Raw genomic sequence first — 23,046 nt, 5'->3', positions numbered from 1 at the left:
GAGGGCAAATCCTCAGGTACAGTAGATCATTCCAGGAGACATGGGTCCATAATTTAAGACGAGGGAAGAGTTTGACATTTTGAGAAATAGGCTCATTTACAATATTTTGCATCTAATATTAAACACATTTTATTTCATTGTACATAATAAATAATACATTTAATTCCTTATAATAAAAATAATACAGCAGGAGTAATGCATTAAAAACCTCACCTCTTGGCCATTGATCCTCTGCAGGTTGAAGTGGTGGAGGCGATAGATGACGAAGGAGCGCCACAGAGCCAGACTGGCCACTGGGTTGCCCTCTAGGTGGATGGTCAGCTGGTCCAGACGCCTCACCTGAGCCAGAGCCGCCAGCTGGGGCAGACGGCTGATGTTGGTTTCCAAGAAGATCAGGTGCTGCAGAAAACGTAAAAAGTTGTTTTCAGTGAGGTAGAACTAAATAGATACTGTATATTTGTTCATGCCTTTAACTCACTTTGTTGATTATGGCAAAGTTTGACAGGAGTTTTATTCCCCTTGGAGTAATACATTTAAAACATAAATGCTTTCAAGAACCTGTAAGGTGCTTTGGATAAAAATGCCCACCTAATCATACTGAATGTTACATGAGCAAAGTTTTTCATTCATAATATTTAATATAAAGAATATTATTTGTTGACTGTGTGACAGTCAGCTAATATGCGGACAAAATTGACTTAGCTTAGACAAACTTTAGATTTTCTCTTTCTCTTTGTTTCCCTGCCATCATAAATAAAGGTTTTCTGATTAGCCCTGCCTCTTTACATGCATCAACGCATTTCATGTCCAGGAGCAGGAACGCCTGCGAGGCAATTAAGTGGGGTTGAAGTTAGAGCTGCAATGATTAATTGATTATTTGTGAACTGTTTAATTAATCGCCAACTATTTTGAGGATTGATTAATGGGTTTGTAATTTTTTAAGAAAAAAAGTCAAAATTCTCTGATTCTAACTTCTTAAATGAGAATATTTTCTGGTTTGTTTACTCCTCTTTGAGAGTGAACTGAATATCTTTGAGTTGTGGAACCAGTGCTCTCTTTACCACAGCACTCAATTTTGTCATGATGACAAATTAGGTTGGAAGTAGTTCTGCCACAAAAATGGGTACCAAGAAGAAATTGGTGTTTTTGTGCAGGAGGTTCAGAATGACCACAATTGGATATCCAGCACCTTAAGTTCTCTACCAAGGACAGATGATGTTAGATTACCTTGGGAAAAATTAATGTGTATATTGGGTTACTGTGGTGCTCTAGTCCTACAAGATCCATTGCCTAATATAGGAAATGGTTCAGTGGATAAAGGCCAAAGTTAATGACAAACAAGGCTGTGGGAGGGCAGGTTCCACCTCAAAATCCTCACTCTTTGTGTTTTGAGTTTGGTGTTAGATAACATTCAGCATTTACTACAACCACATCTGAAGGTAAAATGAAAAATGCACATTCTCATTTTTTCTTTCATTATGTCAACATTATCCCATGCCTCATTGTGGTATGTGGTTAGTGCCCTCACCGATAGATTGGGGAACTTGACCCTTATTCGCGGCAGTGTTGGTACAATGGCGTCAAAGTTGATGTAGCGGAAGGTTATTACAGCGACAGCACCAGCAGTCTGAACTCCCCAGCCCCTCTCCAGGGCCTCCAGGGCTCCGGGTCCGAATAAACGCAGGGTGTCTCCATCCAGCTCCGCCAGGTGACTGTCAGAGAGGGACAAGCTCTGAACGCTGCCGCTCCCTGTCTCCACAAGCCTGCAAGATATACACACACGCACACACAAAAACACACTTTGTGAGCCACACTTGATATGCTGAATGCACAGACTTTGTTGCCTTGTGAAACTTGAAGGATATCTTTGGGCCAAAAGTGCTTACATTTGCTTGAAAAAGCAAGCATTGTGCTAAAAGAAGGAAAAAGGAACATTACTACAGAGTATGCAGGGGTCTAGTAAATGTCCTATTTGTCTTGCCTAATTGCTTTCTATTCTCCTATAGGACAGTTGAAGTGCCCTTCTCTGATAAGAGAGTCGTGAGAGTGGAGAATCTGGGCAAGTCTCAAGGAGACATAATCTCCCTGCCCGAGCCCGTGTGCTCAGCCCTCTGGGTCTGCTGACACTCAGGGGACTTTTCAGCAGAGCAGGGCATCAGATGGCTACTTGCTGCACGCTACTCAACACTGATCATTCTGAGTTCAGCCCGCCAACAAACTAATCACCCCTATTCATATTTCACACCCTCCCAATCTCGCTGCAACAGAAAGCCAGAAGACTAATCCTTTGATTACAGAACTCCAATCCAAGATTCTTGTTGAAACCGAATTTTAGAAAGTGTGTTTAAGAAGTGTATGACAGAAAAAAAAGAAAGAAAAAGGACAGTAGCCATACTGTAGACAGAGAGGTACATACGTAAGGAAACAAAATGGAGCTGTACTGTAACTGATGCTTCTTTAAAAGGCCTCCTTTGTTGCAGGCACAGTAAGACCGATCCCCCAGAGGTGACTCCTCTGTACAGGGGAGAAGGAACAGTTTCCTCTCATAACTGAGTAGCGAAAAAGGACCAAAGATTTGGAGAATCAGACAAACACTTAAACTGAATAATTAAGGGCCATCTTCAAAATGAGAGGTATGCTGGAGTAGATTGGGGTCTCGGCAAATAAATAAGGAGGCCCAGGTAAAGGAAAAACAACAGAGAGACTAAAGAAGAGAGGAGAGAGCTATTTTTCAGTGTAAAAAATAACCGCCTCTGCACATATTGATGTTTACAGCATGACATTGTAATTTTCTCGCTCATAATTTTTTTTTTTTTTGTCTAGATCCAAATACATTTGTTGTTTTTACAAAGCCTTCAACATACTGCTTTGAACTTAAAGCTTTTGATCTATTGCATACAGTTTAATCATATTGAAAGTATTTGGCTGATGCATCAGGCTGTTGATTAATCTGCACCTAGCGATTATCATTATTGATTAATCTGTAGATTATTTTCTCGATTAATCTGTTAACTGTTGGTGTAAAAAAAAATGTCAGGGTGAAGTCTCCAAATTGCTTCCCAAATAAATTTGATTTACCATAACATAAGACAAAGAAAAGTGGCAAATCCTCACAATTGAGAAACAAGACCGTTGAGTACTTGCGTTAAGTGATTGTGTTGAAAAATGAGACACTAACGAGTGATCATAATGTGATATTCCACCAGTCCCCGACCGCATCACATGTGTAAACTGCTGGAGGAGGAACTCAACATTGACATCAGGTTCTTAGCAGGTGAAACTTTGGCCTCGAGTCACTTTAACTCCCTCGTTCTTGTGTAAAAGACAGGTGAATGGTCAGGTGCCTCAGGAGACGGCAATGTGCAGGACCAGTTCAGACCGTGGCTGTTGGGCCCTTGGGAAACTTTCTGTGTGTGTGTGTGTGGTCTGCTTGTAGGTGTCTCTAGAAGTATACAGCGTGACGTAACTCAAAAGTCTTCTTTGAGGTCATAGTCTGCCTTGGAGTTCAGCCAGTTTTAATTAGTTCAGTTAGTTTTAAATACCCTTTGGGAGAGCAACAAAAAAAGCAATTACACAAATTACACTTGCCAGTAAACACAAGACAACAACCAGATTAATCATGTAATACAGCCTGAACCAATAAACCAGTGACTGACAGGGAATATCCCACTCATTCATCATGTTTGTATTCAGACACATTACTCTTACATGACATCTAAGCTGATCCTCCATGCACCCTATATGAAAGCCATTCCTAATCAAATGTCAAGGGGTGATCATGGGAGAATACAGGGGGGAATGCCATGGATATATCAAGAGATTAGATATGGTGTGGAAAAGTCATTCTTGCTGTCAATTTTTCCCAACCGCCAAACTCCAACTAAAAAAATCCCCTGATGGCCCAGAAAGCTTTTCTCCCAAAGACCATGATTACAAATCAGACATCTGTGAAACTGAAGGACTCAAGGACACCTTGAAGAGCACACAATTACTCTGGTTCCTTGTTACACTGCTAACATCTACATGGGCATTGAAAGATGTGAAAAAGGCCTCAAAATAGTGGATTCTTCTGAGCGCAGCTACAAAAGCGGGTATAAGTGCATAAATGTTAAAAGATGAGTGCACTCTTCCAGATAATGAAATGTGCATTCAAACGACAAGAGCATTGATTGAATACTTAAAGCATCAAAACCTGGTAGTGAAGAAATGTTAAAGTCTCAATGTCCAAGTGACTTGGCCAGAAATAGACGGGGAGGTGGCAGGCATTGAAAGGCAGTTTAATCATCAGGATACGCCACGCCTCCGAGATGCAAGATTGCCAAAGGCATTAAATCAGGAGGAGTTGGAGAGCGGTGCAAGACATGAAGCGGAACATGTAGATAAGTCACGTAAAGAATGAGAGTTACTTCTGTGCGCCTGGAAGTGTGCCATCAACACACTCTGCGCTGTGTCATGTATTGTTCAGCCCATAATCACGGCTGAAAGGCTGCCAGGTGGCCTTGAATCCCCCTTGTGACATGAACCCAGCAACTAACGCTGAAAGAAGAAGCGAAAAGGCGGGGAAGAGCGAATGAAGAGTCGCAATTACATGGATTCTGCTCTGGCCTATTAGACTCTGAATCTAATTCAATTAGGGCGATCTCACTTAATCCTACACAAGTTCTCTAAAAGGACATCTGTCATCTCTCAACAACTTAATCCCCCCCAAAGACATGGCTTGTAACATACACATGTCTCCAATTGCCTCAATACCGAGTGGTAGTGTGATGCGTATGAGACATTACTCTCTGAGCAGTCATTTCATCATTTCACAGTTGGAAAGTGGAAACAAATGGTTCAAGTGGCAGTTACTGCAGTGCAGATGTTAGGCTTACTGGGTGCCGAGTCCTGTGGACTGAGAGTAAAGTGTGTTTCCACAGTGTGTGGTGGATTTAGATTTAAGGTTTCATTTGAAGAGCCAGCTGAACTTTTTTCTCACCATTGTGAAGATAGTTCATGTATGTGCCTGCAAAACCACCTGTTCATGGTCTCAGCACAACTCTTCATTAAATGAATGTATGAATAGTACAAAGGCCTTTTTCCATCTGCCCACACAGCGACCAACACCACCATTGGATGTCTGAGTAATAACTCTTTCACTGCCATGCACCCCTAATCCCATCTCTCAGGGGAAATGAGGTCCAATAAATCTTAAAATCTTAATCCAATTGTTCGCATAGGAATAAACTTGGGCCTGTCACACGTTGGCAGTGACACAAACTGTTGTCCCATAACTTATTGTAGGAACATATCGACACCACCATGTTGAATGTGCTGTCAACATTCACTTCAACCTCATTCTAATTTGTCACCAAACTGGGGCTGCTAATGCAAACCAGAGATGACATCATAGCATCATCTTTCTCCCTACTTGTCATCACATTAACTACATTCTGAGGCAGTGTGGTGTAGTTTTCTTTATATTTAACTGTTTTCAACCCTTTGGGACACACAAACATACTGTTTACTATTGTGATTGACAACAGACTGGACCTTTTTAAAAGCAATCTTTTCTGAATTCCAACAATGCAAACATTTCACATATAGCAATTGTAGAAACTTAAATTATTTACACCTTTCCCCCCCATTTCCAGACTTTTCAAAACTTCTAAACTTAGGAGTAAAACACAACTTTAATTGATTAAAAGTATAATATGCAGCATTTTGTCGGATGGTGTTGTTAACACAGCATTCAAAGTTGGCCCCTCTTCCTCGGCTCAACAAGCCGAGAGAGAGAGAAAGACAGTGTGCCTAGATATCAGACAATGCAGCGGTATTTCACAACCTGAACGGGATGCACACTGTTATTGGCTGGGGGTTACTTCCCCTCGTGGGACCCAAAGGCTTTTTGCCGACACCCAGAAACGTCCCGAACACAGCAAAATACGAACAAAATACAGGCAGAGGGCAGGGTCTCTGTAGATACAGACACTGCCACAAACTTCTAGTGGGTCAAAAGTGATAATTGAGAGGGATTATTTTATATCAGTCTATATACTGTTTTGTTTTTTTAGAAAAATGCTGCAAATTATCCCTTCAAGCAGTCTCTAATTGAGATGATATTTCTCAGCAGTGGGCTTGGAGTTAAAGAAATAGAGGGCAGTCCCCAGTTTGTTTCTCAGGAAGAAACGCACACACATGCACCAAGAGGTTGCCCTGCTCCCCGAGCTGTCACTGAGCAGATCCAGATGTGCGGATATGCCAGGTTCAGCCCCTGACCTAAATGGAAAAACCAAGAATCTGTTGAGATTCTGGAGTAGCAGGATTATGGATGACATGCAACAAACCATACACAGTCTCTTCAGGGTGCAAAAGAATAAACCTCCTCCTGTTTTCTGGGAATTCACAGCCCCGTCGACCTGATTCCTGATGTCATGTACTACTGAGGCAAGAGTGTTGATTCACAGGCTTCAAAAAACCGAGACAAGCTCATCCATCATCTGCCCCTGCATGCTCTACATCTGGGAGGATGATGTAATTTGAGTCAGCATCTATATACTTCAACGGCTATCTGAGGTAATCTGGGCTACACTGTGTAGGCATTATAACCCTTCAATAAACCCACACACTGGTGAACGAAACAACCTTTAAAATTTCCATCTACTGTTCATATTCCCAGGTACTTTAGTCACAGCTTCTCTTTCAAGTTACTGGTTGTGCCAAGGTTTGTAAAGGCCCTTGTTATTTTGTCATTCAATACAAGCCAAAGTGATACAACTCCCATCTCAAAAGAGTGTGGTAGATTGGATCGCGTGAGACCTGTTCGTCACCATAACATGTTAAGCCACATGACTGAAGTTATAATAGACCCTGTAAAGGAAAGCCATTGCCATTGAGGGATTGCGCTTCGGGGTCATTTTCATATCCTGGTGCAGGAAGGAAAAGCCGTCTTTGAGACATGTAATAATAGTCTTTGACACAGCCCCCACTTTCATCTAGTCCTCCCCCTCATAACTCATTCAGACCTGGATCAAATTCTGTGCAGGAGAGTATATCAGACAGAGCCCTACGCTCACATTAAACTTAGCACAGACTGCTGATTTAGAGCACTTCCAGCATCATTTTATAAACAGTGGAAAAAAACTGTTTTCAGACATCTTCGACATAAATGTACTGATTTTTTACCAGAAAGCTCACAGAGCTTAGGATCAGGCAAGACCTCTGCAGCAGGTAAAGGGGTCACTTTGTTGCTTAAGAATATTTCAAGATGGGTTTGATGCACCAGCTGTTGTAGGGATCAAATCTGTAACTGGGATGATCTCTCTACATGTTATATTTAGACTATTCTGCCAACCCATACAATACAACCCATATTTAAATTAAAAAAAAGAGTGGAGTGAAAGAGAGAGAGAGAGTCAGGTAGGCAGGAGCAGCCAACCAACAATCTCAATGTTTGCATTGTTGCTAGTAAACACAACTCAGCAACCTTCTCTCAGGAGAGACAAAGTTAGCTTTCTTCATTGGTCTGTATATTTGTGTGTTTGTCTCTAAGTGTCTGTCTGTCTGTACTCCCCTTTTTCAATGTTACTTCATGTACTATTACATTAAGTGAAATTCCATTCTAGTAATCCAATAGAGGTGTCACAATAAAGTGCTCCAGGGATGATTTATATTTGTAGGCCAACCTGGAAGTTAACACCGCCCTGGTTCCTTCAACAAAAAGCCAATGGGATTTTTCCATCGGGTTTTGGATTATTGCAGAAAATTAGATCTGTGGCAAACACTCGTTTATGATACATACACGTTTTGTTCAGCAAGATAATCTTCACAAATGAACACCACTTTTATGATTTGTGAAGTGTGAATGCCATCGGCAGAAGTAAAAAGCTAACGTTAGTCTATAAACGAACTACACCACGGTCACATGAGCGTGAGTATAAACAACAAGGCTATAACGACGGACGAGTCGGCGTGATGACGTTTAGTAGTTTCATTTAGCTACTTGTTAGCAACTGCATTTTTTAAGAAAAGTTAAGTCTTCAAAATTCACAAGTGGGGTATTTACTGACGTATTTTATATTGTAGGACAAAACGTTAAAATCTCTTAAGCTTGTGTTAACACCAGACCTTATTTCAGGCATCTAACTACAAATCCATTCAAAAAACACCATTGACTTCCAGACGAGGGAACCCAAAGTGCTAAAATGCTAACTCATTTCCAGGTTTTAGGACTCATTCCTGTAGCACTTTATGGCAGATATCTCAAAACCTTGGCAAATAAAACCAGAATTTTCTGCAGGGCTAGATATCACAAGAGAAGAGGTGTTTTTTTCAATTTGTGTGAACTTATCCTTTAGTTAATTTTACAATACATCTGTTTCTAAATCATCATAAATTTCAACAGAAAATATCAGCTTGTGTGTCATACTGGTCAATACAGACAACTTCACTAATCTATGGACGATGACTATTTTTTGGGCATTTAAAAGCTTGGGCGGGTGAGGTGGGTGTACACACACAAGCATTTTTGACTCACTTTGGATCTCGTGGGCTGTTTGGACGGCTGTTGGTGCGGAGTCGGTTCTCCGTTCCCCCTGATGGTCGCTCTGGTCCTGAACCTGGGCTTACCCGTCTAATAAAACAACAAAAACACAAACTCAGCAAGAGAGCAAATTATTCTTTTCATAAACCCTCTTAGATGAAGGAGAAGCTTCAAAGCCATGATCAGATTAGAGTTTTTTTTTGTTTTAAATCAGCTGGCTCAAACACATGAGAAGACATTTTACAGACTTCTCTGCTTTCTAATTACAAACATACATTGCAGGATTAGAAATACCAGCATCACACACAACATATATTACTAAGATTAATATGCCAGAAAAAATGTACATGCTAGTCTCACTCTCTCATGCATGCTTCACTCTCCCAAAATCTTACGTTGAATGACACATTTCCTTTCCTCCATCTCAGCTGTCAATCAAACTAAAAGGCTACAAGATCTTGATGTCTCTTTATGGTTGTCATCATAAACGTTATCTCCCTTCTTCTACCTTGTTGATTTGCCTCGTGTTTGCTATTGTGTGTCAATTCAGACAGCATAGATATAATTGTCCAGATTTTTAGAAACATGAAACTGGTTTAAAATGATCAGGGCGCTCCAGATGAGTCTGCCAACAGCTCTGAAGTGTTACACTTTTATCTGAAAACTGCTCCTCTTCAACAGATGGTCCATGCCCGACATCAGTACCAAGGCCCTAGATCAGATTTTCCCTCCAACTTTCAGGAGAGGAGACTCATGAGTACTGTATATCAAATCACACGTCCAGGATCTAAACCCAACGCCGTCCATACATTCCTCATGTTTTCAGGTTCCCATCCAAGCTACATTATGTACAATCTAGTCATAGTGTTAGCCATGTTGACTTACCATATATATATATAGTATGGGTGGTAGATCTAACGGTTAACAGATTGTAAAATGTCAGATAACATTACAAATATTTACTGATTCCTCCACAATTCTCTTTGTAACAAACATGAACACGGGTCACACATGACACCAGTAACTTACCAGCCAGTGTGTCACTCTGTTGCTCCTAGAAAAGAAATCTTAAAGAGGACCTATTTTACTTTTGTGCTTTTTCACCTTTCCTTTAGTGTCTTATATAGTGTTTTGTGAATGTAAAAGGTCTGCAAAGTAACAAAGAACAAAAGTCCACGCCAAAGGGAGTTACTCTCCCCCACACAAAACACGGCTCCTGAACTGCCTGAAATGCCTTGATTGAAGTCACGTCTTTTCTTTCGTAACGTGGTGATGTCACCAAGTAACACATTTGCATAATACCTGCCCAGCGGCTACTTCGACACACCGTCACACAAAGCTAGTTAGAGCAGAGCTGGAGCAGAGTCTGAAGAGTTTGGTTTGTTTGACCAATCACAACAGTAGGCCAGCCAACCAATCAGAGCAGACTGGGCTTTTTGGGAGGGAGGGGGCGGAGCTCAAACAGAGCGTTTCAGACAGAGGGTGAAAAGAGCAGCACAGTCGGTATGAGAAAAATAAAGCGTTTCTTGAACTTTAAAGCATGTAAACATGTTCTAGTAGAAACCCAAAATGTAAGTATACACCTGAAAATGAGCATAATAGGTCCTCTTTAAGTGACTCAATCTTCTGCTGATGTGGTGTGTACCTGGGTTCATCTGGAGATGGTTCCTGTGCAAGGCCATTGGTCTGGGCGGGGCTGTGGGCAGGGCTGTTCTCTGGACTGACTTCTTCTTTAGCACCATTTGTTGGTGGCAGCTCCAGGCAGGCCTTGACGCCCTCCCACTGCTGCGCTGCATTACGGATCGCCAGACGCCGCTTCTCCTTGATGAACGCAACACACACACACACACACACACACACACACACACACACACACACACACACACACACACACACACACACACACACACACACACACACACACACACACACACACACACAAACAAACAGAGGACAGGGAAAGTTTCAAGTGACAGTTCTCTTGAACAGAACACAGAGGGCATAAACTAAGCTAATAGAATCACTCTGTCTATCTTGACATAATCACAGGCAAACTTATACCTCCTGCCTTGCATGTCTCTGTTGTTGAAGAGAGTATGAAAACTGCTTACTGGCAGAATATCACATCTCATTAAAGTTAGATCTGAAATTGTATATGCGTGTGTTGGTCCAATTTATTTGCTAATGTTACCGCAGCATTTTGATTTAACTGCAGTTGCAGCAGTAAAAGGGACATCCCCGCCCTGCAAGAGAGAAGATTTCTGCTCCTTTGCGGTCTTTCAATTGTTCTTCTCCTGGCCAAGCTGTAGTTTCGATGTGCTCGGTTATGGAATGCGCCACTCCCCGATGCAGGGGTGAGTCAGTATCAATCATAGTACATCCTTCACCCTTACGAACTCTTGGCTGCGGGATTCAATTATAACATTTTCTCAACACCAGGGATTAACAGGAGTTAGGTTACTGAGAGACAATGTGTTCCGCACAGAGACCATCTCTCAGCAAAAGACACCACTGCAGCGCAGACACAGCAGGAGCACCATCAATATGTACTTTTGCACACACACACACACACACACACACACACACACACACACACACACACAGGCAATTACTGCAAAACAGATACCTTTGCAAGACAGAACATCTTAGACCATTTAAAGAAACAGTATAATTTACAGACTCATTTACAGATTCAGTACCACTGTGGACAGTGTACCGTTCCCCATACATTAACAATGTTCTCAACATTTACTTTTGTTGTGTAGTACTGATGTGGTTACGTTTGAAAAGTTGAAAGTCCATGTCAGCATACAAAAAGTGTATTTAAAAGGTACATTGTGTAGAATTTGGTAGCATCTAGTGGTGTGGTTGCAGATGGCAACCGAGTGCCCCTCCACTCACTCCTCCCTTTCCAAGACTGCGGTAACGCGAGCTGTCAAGTGCAAAACTGTAGTAACGCCGTTCGCCTCGCTCAGAGGCCATCTTTACCATGATAACACAACTTTAGGTGCAACAGAAGTCAGACGGCGACTGGCGGTACTACGGTTTTGCACTCAGCGACTCGTTACCTCGTTTCACAAGCGTGTCAGAGAACTACGGTGGCCTTCAGATAACGTAAAAACATGAAAGGCTCTCTCTAGAGCCAGTGTTTGGTTTGTCCGTTCTGGGCTACTGTAGAAACATGGCAGAGCAACATGTCCTATGTATCTCCCTATGTAGATATGAAGGGCTCATTCTAAGCTAACGAAAACACAAAGATTCTTAGTTTCAGGTGATTATACACTAATGAAAACAAAGTTATGAATATTTAATTCCATGTCTGCTAATAGATCCCCCGAAATGTTACACACTGTACCTTTAATGGCCCACGCAGCCTCAACAATCATCATCAGACACATAAGAGGAGGGAAAGAAGTTGGGAAATCTAACAACAAATCCTGAGCATGACCTAAATATTTTAGAGCTTTCTCATAAAACATGTTTTGATGGGTAAAAAGTACCATTAAGAGGCCAAAAAGGTCGGCATTGTCCAAAAACACACTTACTTCCCAAAATAATAATGGCCTGAAACACGCCAATACTGTAAAATGCATTGGATTTAAACTACAGTATATACAGTGTAACATTCAGCTGATACGTAAAACACGGTTAATCACATCTCTACAGCAATACAGTATGTGGTAGTTTTAGAATACCTCAGTATGTAGCTCATCCAATACTTTCAGCCAACTAATTATCTTCATACTACCAAGAATAACTAACCACACAACACCCAAAATATGAAAAAGAGCACCATTGGTTCAGAGGACACCTGTTAATCTACTCTGAGATGTGTATTTGCTACATATTCAAACTCTAAATTCACGCAGACAAAAACAACAGGAGTAAATCACATCAGAGTGGTACCTTATTAATGGTCTGCTTGTGATTCTCCCTCTTCTTTTCCTCCTCTTTTCGAGCCTGTACACCAGCCATGCGCCGATCCTCGTCCTGAAAAAGATAGCTCGTGCAATCAGAGTGTCGCTCCATTCATGAGTTTCTGAATTATTCAGGAGAGAGGGGGGAACCACAAAAGACGCCGCCGGGAAGGCTGTTCTCTACAGCAGAACTGGACCAGTGTGGAGGATGGGAGAGATTCTCACACCAGCCGGCTGCATCACGGGATTATCTGTCTGATTTTCAGTCTCGGATCAACCGAGCCCAGCTGTTGGGGAAAGCCAAAACTCCCAGAATGCAATGCTGCCAACACCAATCTGAGTGTGCCAGATGAGAGCTGGGGGTATTCAGCTGTCTGTGACGATGCTAGCACAGATAATGCTTCAGTCGGATCAATATTGGCAAACTGCTCGCCTCACGAGAGGCCAGGCACTGATGTCAGCTAGTGGAGACAGATTAAGATGCGAGGCCTCCATGTATGTCACTACTTTAAACTAATTTAGTGAGAAGAACAGCTTCTAATGGGGGGAAATGACCAAAGTGCTGCATATGCTATTCTGTAAAATTGATCAATATCTTATTGATTGCAAAGGGTGCTATTTTTCAGCAATGAAAATGTCGTTGTTTGGGCAGCCTCCACATAGTCTATTAGGTTGATTATTTAGCTGTTACAGCTCAAGTCAACAATATTTCTAGTTCAATACTAATATTAATTACATTTAAGTTATTTCCTGAAAATTATAGATATTCCAACAAACATAATAGTTGTCTTTGATATTGAAGCTCTATTTGCCATTGAATATATTTGCAGGTAAATATTATAATCATAGTGGGATTATATGATTTATCAGTCAATAAAATATAATGACTGAGTCAATTGATAATTGTCAGATCCAGTTTACTGAATACGTGTTGTTTGAATTTTTGAAATAATCCAAACAGTTCTATATCCCCACACGAAACAGAGAAACAGAATTTATTAGTTTAGCCCAAAGCTCAAAAGTAGTACTGTATCTCCTCATTTGCAGTATACTAGCTCTCTTTTCATTCATAAATAATAGCCAATCTGCCAGCAGGCAGGCATAGATTTTATCTCAGATAATCTGGTCTGACTCCTCCTGCTGATAGCATAGTTGCACTGGGGGCAAGTTTTTCCAAATCCGTTAGAGGGGAAATTCTAGATCTTCAGTGGCTACAACGAAGTTTGCCCCCAGCAGTATCATGACACAGTTTGAAAAGATGGAAACTGCAGTCCTACACTACGTTGTTGATGTCAAATCAAAACATTGCATCTCCCAAAAGTAAACTTTCTGGAAATAAAAACATCATCCCTGTTTTTTGGATTGACAGCTAAAGACAGAAGTTTGTTGGAGGGCTTTAATGGGCCCTGGGGATCATGAAACTTGCTAAACTTGTTAAGGACCACATGTACCTTAGAATTCAAGTAAAAACATGAAAATTGTTGAAATAAGAGCTCCGAGTTTTTTTTTTTAAGGTATTAGCAGTATGTTCTGAGGGCAAGGTGTGTGGTACTTACAGATTCCTTTTTAAAGTGCAAGCTCAGACCTGGGTGCTCCCTGCTTGACAGCTTCTAAAAGCATGCTGATATTCCACTGTAGAACTTCTCTGGCATGCTGTATAAATACTTCATGTTTATGCTTGAGAATCATCATTGTTAAACTGAATATACACTAGGTGTGTTTTAAATGCTTAGCTTATAGTCTGAGTTTAGTCACTGATGCATTTTGCTTCTAATACGCAACAGAGAAAATTATGAATGCTGCACAAATGTCCGAAAACAATATACTAATGAGTATGGCATCGTCAAGATGTTCAGGAGCTTAGAGATGCCCGATTGACAGTGAATAGGAGACCTGTGCCTATGAGGGTTCATCGTAAGTTTGTTTTGAACTGTAAAATCATAATAAAGTAAATGTCAAGACAGAGTCACGCTCAAGAATCGACATGTACAGTGCAGTCAGGAACATGTGCTCAGACAGTAACATAAAGGTTTGATCAAATATGACATGCAACGTGGCTTTTGTAAATTAGTACAGCACAACCATGAGTTGTGAGGGTTTTATAGCTTTAGGTTTGTCATAACTCGACATCCTCTTTACTGTTTAATATGTTTGATAATGGCAATATAGCATGATAAAAACTATTACGCAGACATAATGTGCAGAAATAAAAAAATATATATCAAAAGGGACAATAAATTAAATTTAAAAAACCTGACAGTCACAGCTATTATTAGCATCATTTGGCCAGTGGCCAGTCTTGCCTCTGGTAAACGCACACAGACATAGTTAAACAGTTGAGCCTTACTGTGATGCGCTTCATGTCCAGCTGTCTCAGATGAAGCACACAGCGCAGGACGGCCTGCTTGTACCATGTCTCCAGGGCTACAGGATTCCCATCCAGGGTGAGCTCAGAAAGGGATCGTGACTCTCCAAGGCAGGCTAGCTGATCAAAACTAGACACAGAGAAAGAACATTTTGAAAGATATGAAGCTACACAAACACACAAATGATTTCAAAACAAGGTACACTGAACGCTTTACAGTAATACATGGTGATCTAACTACGTTTTGGGAAGCCTGAGTCATCCACCGCTTAACTCAAATAAGACAACATCCCCCCATCTATATTTGTATTCTTTAATCTAGGCTTGTATTGACAGAATAGAGCCAAGCTAAAAACAAGACATGTAAAACCGGTAATTTAGCAGCAACACTGGCAGCCTGACATTACTCAGGGGGCAACGAACAGAGAGATATCCGCTACGCTGTTGATATCACCCTGTGGCAAAGGGAGACATGAAAAACCACAGTCTGGCTAAGTAAGGCCGTGGAGATTCTATCATTGCTAATTTGTGATAATAACCTTGATGAGTCATTTGCCTGGAACCACTCATGAACCTGCTGCACTGCACTGTGATCCTAATCAGGTTTCTCTGGATGAAAAAGAGGGTCAGACAGTGAACCTCTGATGAACTGTTGGTGCTCTAACACAGCGATTCTCAAAGTGAAAATAATTTGCTATAAATTATAAAATTGTGCTGTATCATTAAAAAGTGAATATCTACAGATGGGGACCATTTGCGCCAAAAATACCAAGCATATTACCCCATTAGCTTTGGGCCAATAGAAACTCTGATATGATCGTGACACAAGCTGAAGCACTCTCTGACAGTCAGATTTAGACTGTTAAATTTAATTTGAATGTCTGGATTTATTAGGACGATGCCAGTCTTGCTACTGTTCATTTTCGGAAATTATTAAAGATCAATTACTTGATATGTTGGCTATAAATGTTGTCAAGTTGAGTCCAAATGCAATTTGAATAAAATCACCCTCTGGTTAAAAGGTATATAAGTGGTCTTAACACTCAATAACATTGCTAATTTCCCTGCTGTGGGAAAGTATTATCTCATTTTATCTTAACATAATTCAAATGGAAATGTGTTTCCGTTTATCACTATGAAACAGGTCTGAAGTATTTAGGTTGAAAAGTATTAATATAGAAATAATTCCAACGGCATCTAAGAATACAAATGGTAGGAAGCATATGCTTAATCGGTGTTAGGATTAAGAGGGGGTCCTTGGAAAATGTTCTCCCCTATAAGGGATCCCTGGCTCCAAAAAAGTTTAAGAACCCCTGCTCTAACAAACGCAAAGCAACAATTCACATTTCATTTGGAGTAGTCAGGAAACGGCACTAATTTGACAAATTTGAACATAGAGTATTATTTTCTCCTATCTCAGAGTGACAGTGGACACAGCCAGACCTCTCTTCTGCACTGGAACACACTGTATGTCTGAGTCTATTATCAGTCTATTACACGCAGTAACCAGTGAGCTAAGGCGTTTTTAATTGTTATTAATTCCTATCCATTGACATAACTTTGTGTCATAACTTATAATAAAGACAATTATATTCTAGCGATAATGAAGAGGGCGTTTTTCACAGTGATTATAAGAGACTATTTGAAAGATCCCAATGGTGCTTGACTGCATCTCATACATTTTGCATAATTACTGCATTCATAATCACAGTGACCAATGCCCTCTTGGGTATTGCTACTATGATAAAACCGCTCAATAATAGCCGCAGTAATGAAAAGTCTACATGCACCTGTCCCTGGGTGCTCTCAACGGTCCAATAAGATGTGAATATATTTATGTGTTTGCTGTGTGTACATAGATGCATAGGGTTTCTAACTTTATTCAGGCAGGTAAAGTAAAAAATGCAAGATTATGATAAGTGATATAATAATTGAAAACATTCATGAGGGATCTTTTTTTTGCTCCATTATCCTCTACCGGACAAACTGACTGCACCAAGTAGACAAGAGTGTTCTGTCCCTCTACCTAGCAACAGAGCACAACTGTTCTCCTATCAGCATTGAACACTTTCAAAACGTATACACGCCAGGTTTCTACAATGCCATGGTGAGCATCCATTCAGGAGGAGTGTGAATTAAAATGCCTTTACCAAAAGGTCATAATAGTAATAATACGAAGAAGAAAAAAGGAGTACATATTATGGAAATTAATTGAATAATCACGCTGCGCTTAGTGTTGCTTTATAATGTCATAAAGGAGTTTAAGTTAAATTCTCTGTTGCCTATTTCTTTGTCATGATTCTCTCTGTAACAGTGTGTCAGATACATAATCACACAGACACACAGAGACAATAGAACAGCAGGGCTGGCTTGAGACGTCAGGTCAGATCTATCACAGCACAAGGTGACTATGGTCAAGGAGGCTAATGAACACTGTCCTACCCTGTATCCCACATGCAGGCCCCTCCTTAAAGCTGCCTTATTCAGTGGGAGGGCTATGCTGCTTCAACAACTTACTCTGACACATATTCACAGCTGGCCTTAGAGAGAGAGAAGCAAAGAAAAAAAAATAGACCACAGATACTGGAGAAAGTGTGTAAAGCAGGCTGACTAAGCAGCAGAAGACACCTCTCATTCATCCTACACATTCTAACCTGGTAATACTGCTTTTGCATTCACTTAACCTTCAAATCTATCATTAATTTTCAATGGAAGTGATCTGCCTTCTCTGAGCCTGCTTCTCTGCTCTCTGAATAACTTTAAAGTATTGGCACACCCTTTTCTTAGATAACAGCATGTTAATTACTAACAACATGCAGGTTATTGTTTTCTAGGTTACAGTAACTGCCCACCACAGCAAACCTTTGCGTGCTTGTGTGTGTGTGTGTTTGTGTGTGTGTGTGTGTGCATTCTGCCTGCAGCTTGTTGGGCAGGCCCTGCCAAGAGCCGAGGGAGTGGACGTGGAACTGTCCGGCCACCATCTCTGTCCCTGCCCTGCGGGGAGGAGAGAGTTAAGCGGTGCGAGCTCTTACCTGGTGATGATGTTGCAGCTGAGAAAGAGGCGCTGCAAGCAGGGCAGGCGGTCCACCTCAGTCTAGAAAGAGAAAGAGGGAGAGGGAAGAGAGAGAGATGGAGGGATGTGAAGAGGAGAAGGTGCTCGGGAAGAGGGCACTGCATCGTCACTGTCGTCAGAGCTCTGTATCCCTCTCCATTCCCACAGTCACCTTGCAGCTCTCAGCTCCAGCGTACAGCATCCCCATCCACCCTGCGCATGCACACACACACATACACACACACCACACACACATATACAGCACGCTGCCTTGTCTGCACATGGAGAGGAGGGGCAGGAGAGACAGAGAGAGTGAGCAAGAGGAGGAAAGGGGGGAGGGGAGAGAGAGTGGAGTGTGTGCTGCGCTAATGCAGAGATCCCCTGCTGCAGGAGGCGAACTCGAAATGCCACTGGAACACATACAGTATACATCCAGTCGCACACACTGAGCAGTAAACTACTGTACCTTGTCACACAAGAACAATAGCTTGGGTAGATTCAGTGATAACTGATTGGGATGGAGGCTGTTTCTTCATCAGGAAGGCTCAGCATCTAAATCAATGCGGAATTTAGTGAGTGGGTGGGGTAAGGAGCAGCAGCTGGCCAGCTGAAGAGGATACATGGGGATGTAGCAGGCAATGTCACAACCAACGACTTCAGCTAATCAGATGGTGTGTGTGTGTCTGTGTGGATGGCCACATGCTGGAAGCAGAAAGGACACTCCCTGAATGAGTCTGAATGAGCTGCGTCAGCGTCCGCCCATATTGCAGCCACCGCCTCGCTGCCTCCTCCAGAACTGTTGCCAGTCTCTATTCTAATGAGAGATCAGCCCATAGCATTTAGGCTATGCTAGCACCTCTGCAGAGAACAGTGCAACACTGCAGCACAGTCTCATCATTTAGAAAATTCCTACCACCCCCATCCACACAACCATATAAATATAGTACACAATTACTCATCCCTGTTTCGTCCGTTCCGACGGCCAGAATGCTCACTATAGTACAGTAAGCAACACCAGGAGCAATGCTACAGAGAGCCTGATCCCCTGTGTTACATTGTTGATGCTCAATCTATGGAATTATTAATATAATGAAATCATTTAACCTGTGAATCTTTAGTGAGAATTGTGACCACAGTATGGAGTGGTTTCATCTAATTATATCTGAGCCACGTTTTTTTTTAAAACAAGCTAGCATACAATGAGAATGAGCATGTAGAAGAAAGAGTGAGGCCCATACAGAACTCACACAAATAGCCACTAACAAAGGAAACATTTACTGCACATGCCTCATCTTATTTAGACCAGTGACAAACGTGAGATTATGTCAAAGAGCACTCACTCCCACCTTATGAATTAAGTTTAAATTTAGTGGTTCAGCTGAGATGGATATCTACCATCTTCGCAATGAGAGCTGGTAGAAAGGTACGCAGGCAACTAGTGTCGTTTGAGCAAAAAAGACACACAGAATGTTTAAAAGTGCTAAATGCAAGATTGGGAGACTTTCTATTGCCTCCACGCGGCTCTCAACATGGCGACAGCTGAGCCGGCAGCTCGCAGCTAACGGGGCTAACGGTGCCAACAGGGCAAACAAAGGCAACAGTGCTGACAGGGATACTTTTTTTTTTAGGTAAATCAACTTCTAAGTATGAACATTTGAAAATCCCTTATTTAAGTCATTCGGTCCTAAAATGTGTAAAATGCACTGATAGAGAAATCCAGAGGGCTGGGAGGAAAGGTTAAAGGACACACTAGTACGCTTGTTTTATGGGCCCAATGGATACGGAAGATCGGCAGAATATCCGGGTACTTTATCACTCGACAGTCAAGCTATTTTGGCTACATGCGCCACTGAGCAACTTTCATAGGAATGAATGGGAGCCCGCCTACAACGCTGTATCCAGTTCTCTTTATACCTCCATCATTGTCATATGAGAGAAGTGCAGAGCAGTGGTCGTGAGCTGGCCAGTGGGGCACGCTCACATGCACGGAAATGCACTAAAACCAAACAAAGCACAGAGAAGCTCTAATTACACACTAGGTTTATTACTACGTAGAAATAAAACAAAATCACTTTGGCATTTCTGATGTATGGAGAGACAAATTATACAGCATAGAACATACTGAATAATACATTATGTGCATAGAGACTAAGAATGTATAAGGATTTTTCTTATATTAGATTGTGTAATGCTTTACTGTACACCTCAGCAGTACAGGGGCTTGTTCTCTTTCTTTCTTTTTAAAAAAACTGCAAGTCATGCTATCCAGTGCTAGCTTACTCTGACCCTCCACCACACTCCCAGTGTCTCTGTCTGTGGTGCCAGTCCCTGTGTGGATGCTGGTGAAGCGGCATCACTGTCTGAGACTAAATATAGCATCCCTGTCTCAGACAGAATGATGTCATCACTGAGCTGATGTGCTGCTGCATAACAATCACCCACCAATGTGGTCTCTTTTTAGAAAAAAAAACTGTTTGATCGGAACCAATCGGCTGACAGGATGTGCTGTGAGGTTGGGTACAGCTTTGTTGCTGTGTGTGTGTGCCTGCGGGTGTGTATTTATGAAGCCGCGCCTTCACCGCTTCATTCCGGCTCCACCCTCTTCTCATTGACAGTTTGCGTGTCTTCATTTCTCACACTCAAATACTGAGCTCTGGCAGAGAAACATTACTCCATAAACACAGAACTACCTCTCATCACCGCTGTCTCTGTTGCATGCAAAAACACACCACAAAAGAGCATGGAAGCTGCACAAATAAACACCGGTACATGTTTGGATGCCAAGAGGGTTTCAAAGATTGTTATTAAGCTGCTGGGTTTTGTGGCTGCTCTATGAATAGCGCAGACTTGAGGTGTCAGCTTAGTCGCCACACATCTGGCCTCAGGTATTGTGCATTAGAATTGCAGATGCTGTGCATTATGCTCGTACACATGTTGAGACTACAATCTGGTGTCAAGTGCTTGCATTGTTGTGTTGTTTTTTGCACTGGTTTTGTTAGTTACAAAAGTTAGCTTGCTTTTTTTTTATATTACAGTTTTTATTTGCCCTTAAAGCAGCAGTGGGTAGAACAGGAGCAAACATGATTAAAAAAAGTTATTTTTATCAAACGTAGTAGTGCATGAGACAGGTAATCTGAAAAAAATCATGTGCCTCTGTGTACTCCGGTGCTCCTAATGGCATCTGCAAGATATTATTATATTGATTCATATTTGATCAGCGCTGCCTAATTTGATCGTTTGATCGGAGTTTGCGAGTGATTGACAGCTGCCTCGGTTGAATGAACAGCCAATAGAAACGTTCTCTTTCTGAAATGACCTGTGATTGGCCAAAGTCTCCCGTCAGGGGCTAGATCATTTTAAAGCCTGAAAACAGAGCCATGAGGAGGTGCAGGAGTCTAGTTTTCTTACAGAACACTTGAATTACAATATGCTTAAAGGTTATTATGGTATTGTTGCCCAATGATGCCAGGTTTAAACTCCATATTTTGATTTTCGCATTACAAAAAAATCCTCATTGTTGCTGTTATATTGACTCTGTTTTTGATAATTCAAGTTTTTATAATATTTTCCACAGCGCTCTGAGGCAAGCATGATTCATTAGATCCTCTAAGATGCAAATTTTAAAAGTATATAAAAAGGCAAAACAGACCTACATAATGTTAGCAGAGGGGGAATTATGTATTGAGGAGATGATGTGATGGGGGTGATGAATTTATGACCTCATCTCACACTCACACACAGATTAGATTTGACTAATCTACAGCAGATTGGATTTTCTACATTTCAATTCTAGTGATGCTTGACTCACTACTGGCCCCACAAGAAGACAAGCCCATGCGAGAAAAAAAAAAAATCCTGCTAATCCGTAAAGCCAGTCTGCCTCTGGGTGATGCCTTTTCGCTTTGTCTGTTCTATCAAGGCTCATGCTGACTACCCAGCTCATCCAAAGAAATCACTGTTACTGCTGCCAAAAATGTAAAATGCATCACTTACTGACTGCCACAGGATTTCTCAATGGAAAGACCCACCTGAGAGCAGGTGTAAACAAAGCAGGTTTTATGAAATGACTATATGTTAAATCACCACTGTGTCATCAGTTATTGTGTTGTGAGAGCGTAACAAACTGTCATTTATACGAAAATGTAATGGATTTAAGTAGGGCTGTCAAAGTTAACGCGATAATAGCCTGTTAACGCAAATTTGTTTTAACACCACTAATTTCTTTAACACAATCGATCTTTCGGAGGATGTAGCGGGCTCAGTTTTAAAGCTAGTGAAGATATTGGTATCATATAAAACTAGAAAACCTAAGGAATCCATTGGTACCAACCATGTCATACTAACTTGTCGGGAAGGAGGCTAAATAACGCTGCAAACTTACACTACATTTTGGCGAGGAAAAACTAGCCTTGCCATTTTCAAAGGGGTCCCTTGACCTCTGACCTCAAGATATGTGAATAAAAATGGGTTCTAGGGGTACCCACGAGTCTCCCCTTTACAGACATGGTCACTTTATGATAATCACATGCAGTATAGGCCAAGTCATAGTCAAGTCAGCACACTGACACACTGACAGCTGTTGTTGATTTCCAATAATAAATATATACATATATTTGCATATGCTAGCATATCTGCCCACTCCCATGTTGATAAGAGTATTAAATACTTAACAAATCTCCCTTCAAGGTACATTTTGTACAGATAAAAAATGTGCAGTTAATTTACGAGTAATCGTGATGAACTATGGACAATCATGCAATTAAATATTTAAAATGATTGACAGCCCTAGATTTAAGTAGAAATGTATAGTTGCAATTACTATGGAAAAATGTAAATGGCAACATTTAGAGAGATACATTACAACATGATCTAAATATTAATTATATTAATGTGTCGAAAGATAAAAATATTCACTTAAAGATAAACATATAATGCTTATATAATATGTATTGGATGACTGAGCCTAACATATAAGCAAGTCTTCAACTTAATTATTATAAGTCACTCAGCATCCACAATTCCACTTTTTCTTGAATGAAAAGGGAAAACCTGCACACCTGGAGGATAGTTATTTACTTTGTGCATGACACAAGCACTTGGCAGCAAACACCACTAATGACAGAGGCTGGAGAATCTGCTGAGGGTAGCATTTTTCCTCTCCCGTGCGTCAAATAAAACAGAACATCCGATA

The 23,046-nt window shown here is 41.2% G+C and overlaps 1 protein-coding gene across 2 annotated transcripts in view; it reads right to left on the bottom strand.

Moving 5' to 3' along the window:
- The window catches only part of LOC119478704 (leucine-rich repeat-containing protein 49), a 41,475-nt gene that overhangs the window by 7,118 nt on the left and 11,311 nt on the right, over nucleotides 1–23,046 (bottom strand). The window contains exons 9-15 of one of the 2 annotated variants that reach the window (XM_037753630.1): nucleotides 17,836–17,897; nucleotides 14,786–14,933; nucleotides 12,428–12,511; nucleotides 10,167–10,339; nucleotides 8,516–8,611; nucleotides 1,529–1,763; nucleotides 214–399 (exon numbers count right to left, since the gene is read on the bottom strand). In XM_037753630.1, the coding sequence (XP_037609558.1) occupies nucleotides 214–399; nucleotides 1,529–1,763; nucleotides 8,516–8,611; nucleotides 10,167–10,339; nucleotides 12,428–12,511; nucleotides 14,786–14,933; nucleotides 17,836–17,897 (984 nt within the window). Of the gene's footprint in view, nucleotides 1–213; nucleotides 400–1,528; nucleotides 1,764–8,515; nucleotides 8,612–10,166; nucleotides 10,343–12,427; nucleotides 12,512–14,785; nucleotides 14,934–17,835; nucleotides 17,898–23,046 lie in introns of both variants that reach the window. The other variant, XM_037753620.1, reaches the window with a different exon arrangement.

The sequence above is a fragment of the Sebastes umbrosus genome, chromosome 2 (genome assembly GCF_015220745.1).
Source record: "Sebastes umbrosus isolate fSebUmb1 chromosome 2, fSebUmb1.pri, whole genome shotgun sequence".
Classification (NCBI taxonomy): domain Eukaryota; kingdom Metazoa; phylum Chordata; class Actinopteri; order Perciformes; family Sebastidae; genus Sebastes; species Sebastes umbrosus.
Note: the sequence above shows the minus strand (reverse complement) of the source record. Positions and strands in the feature narration are given on the sequence as shown.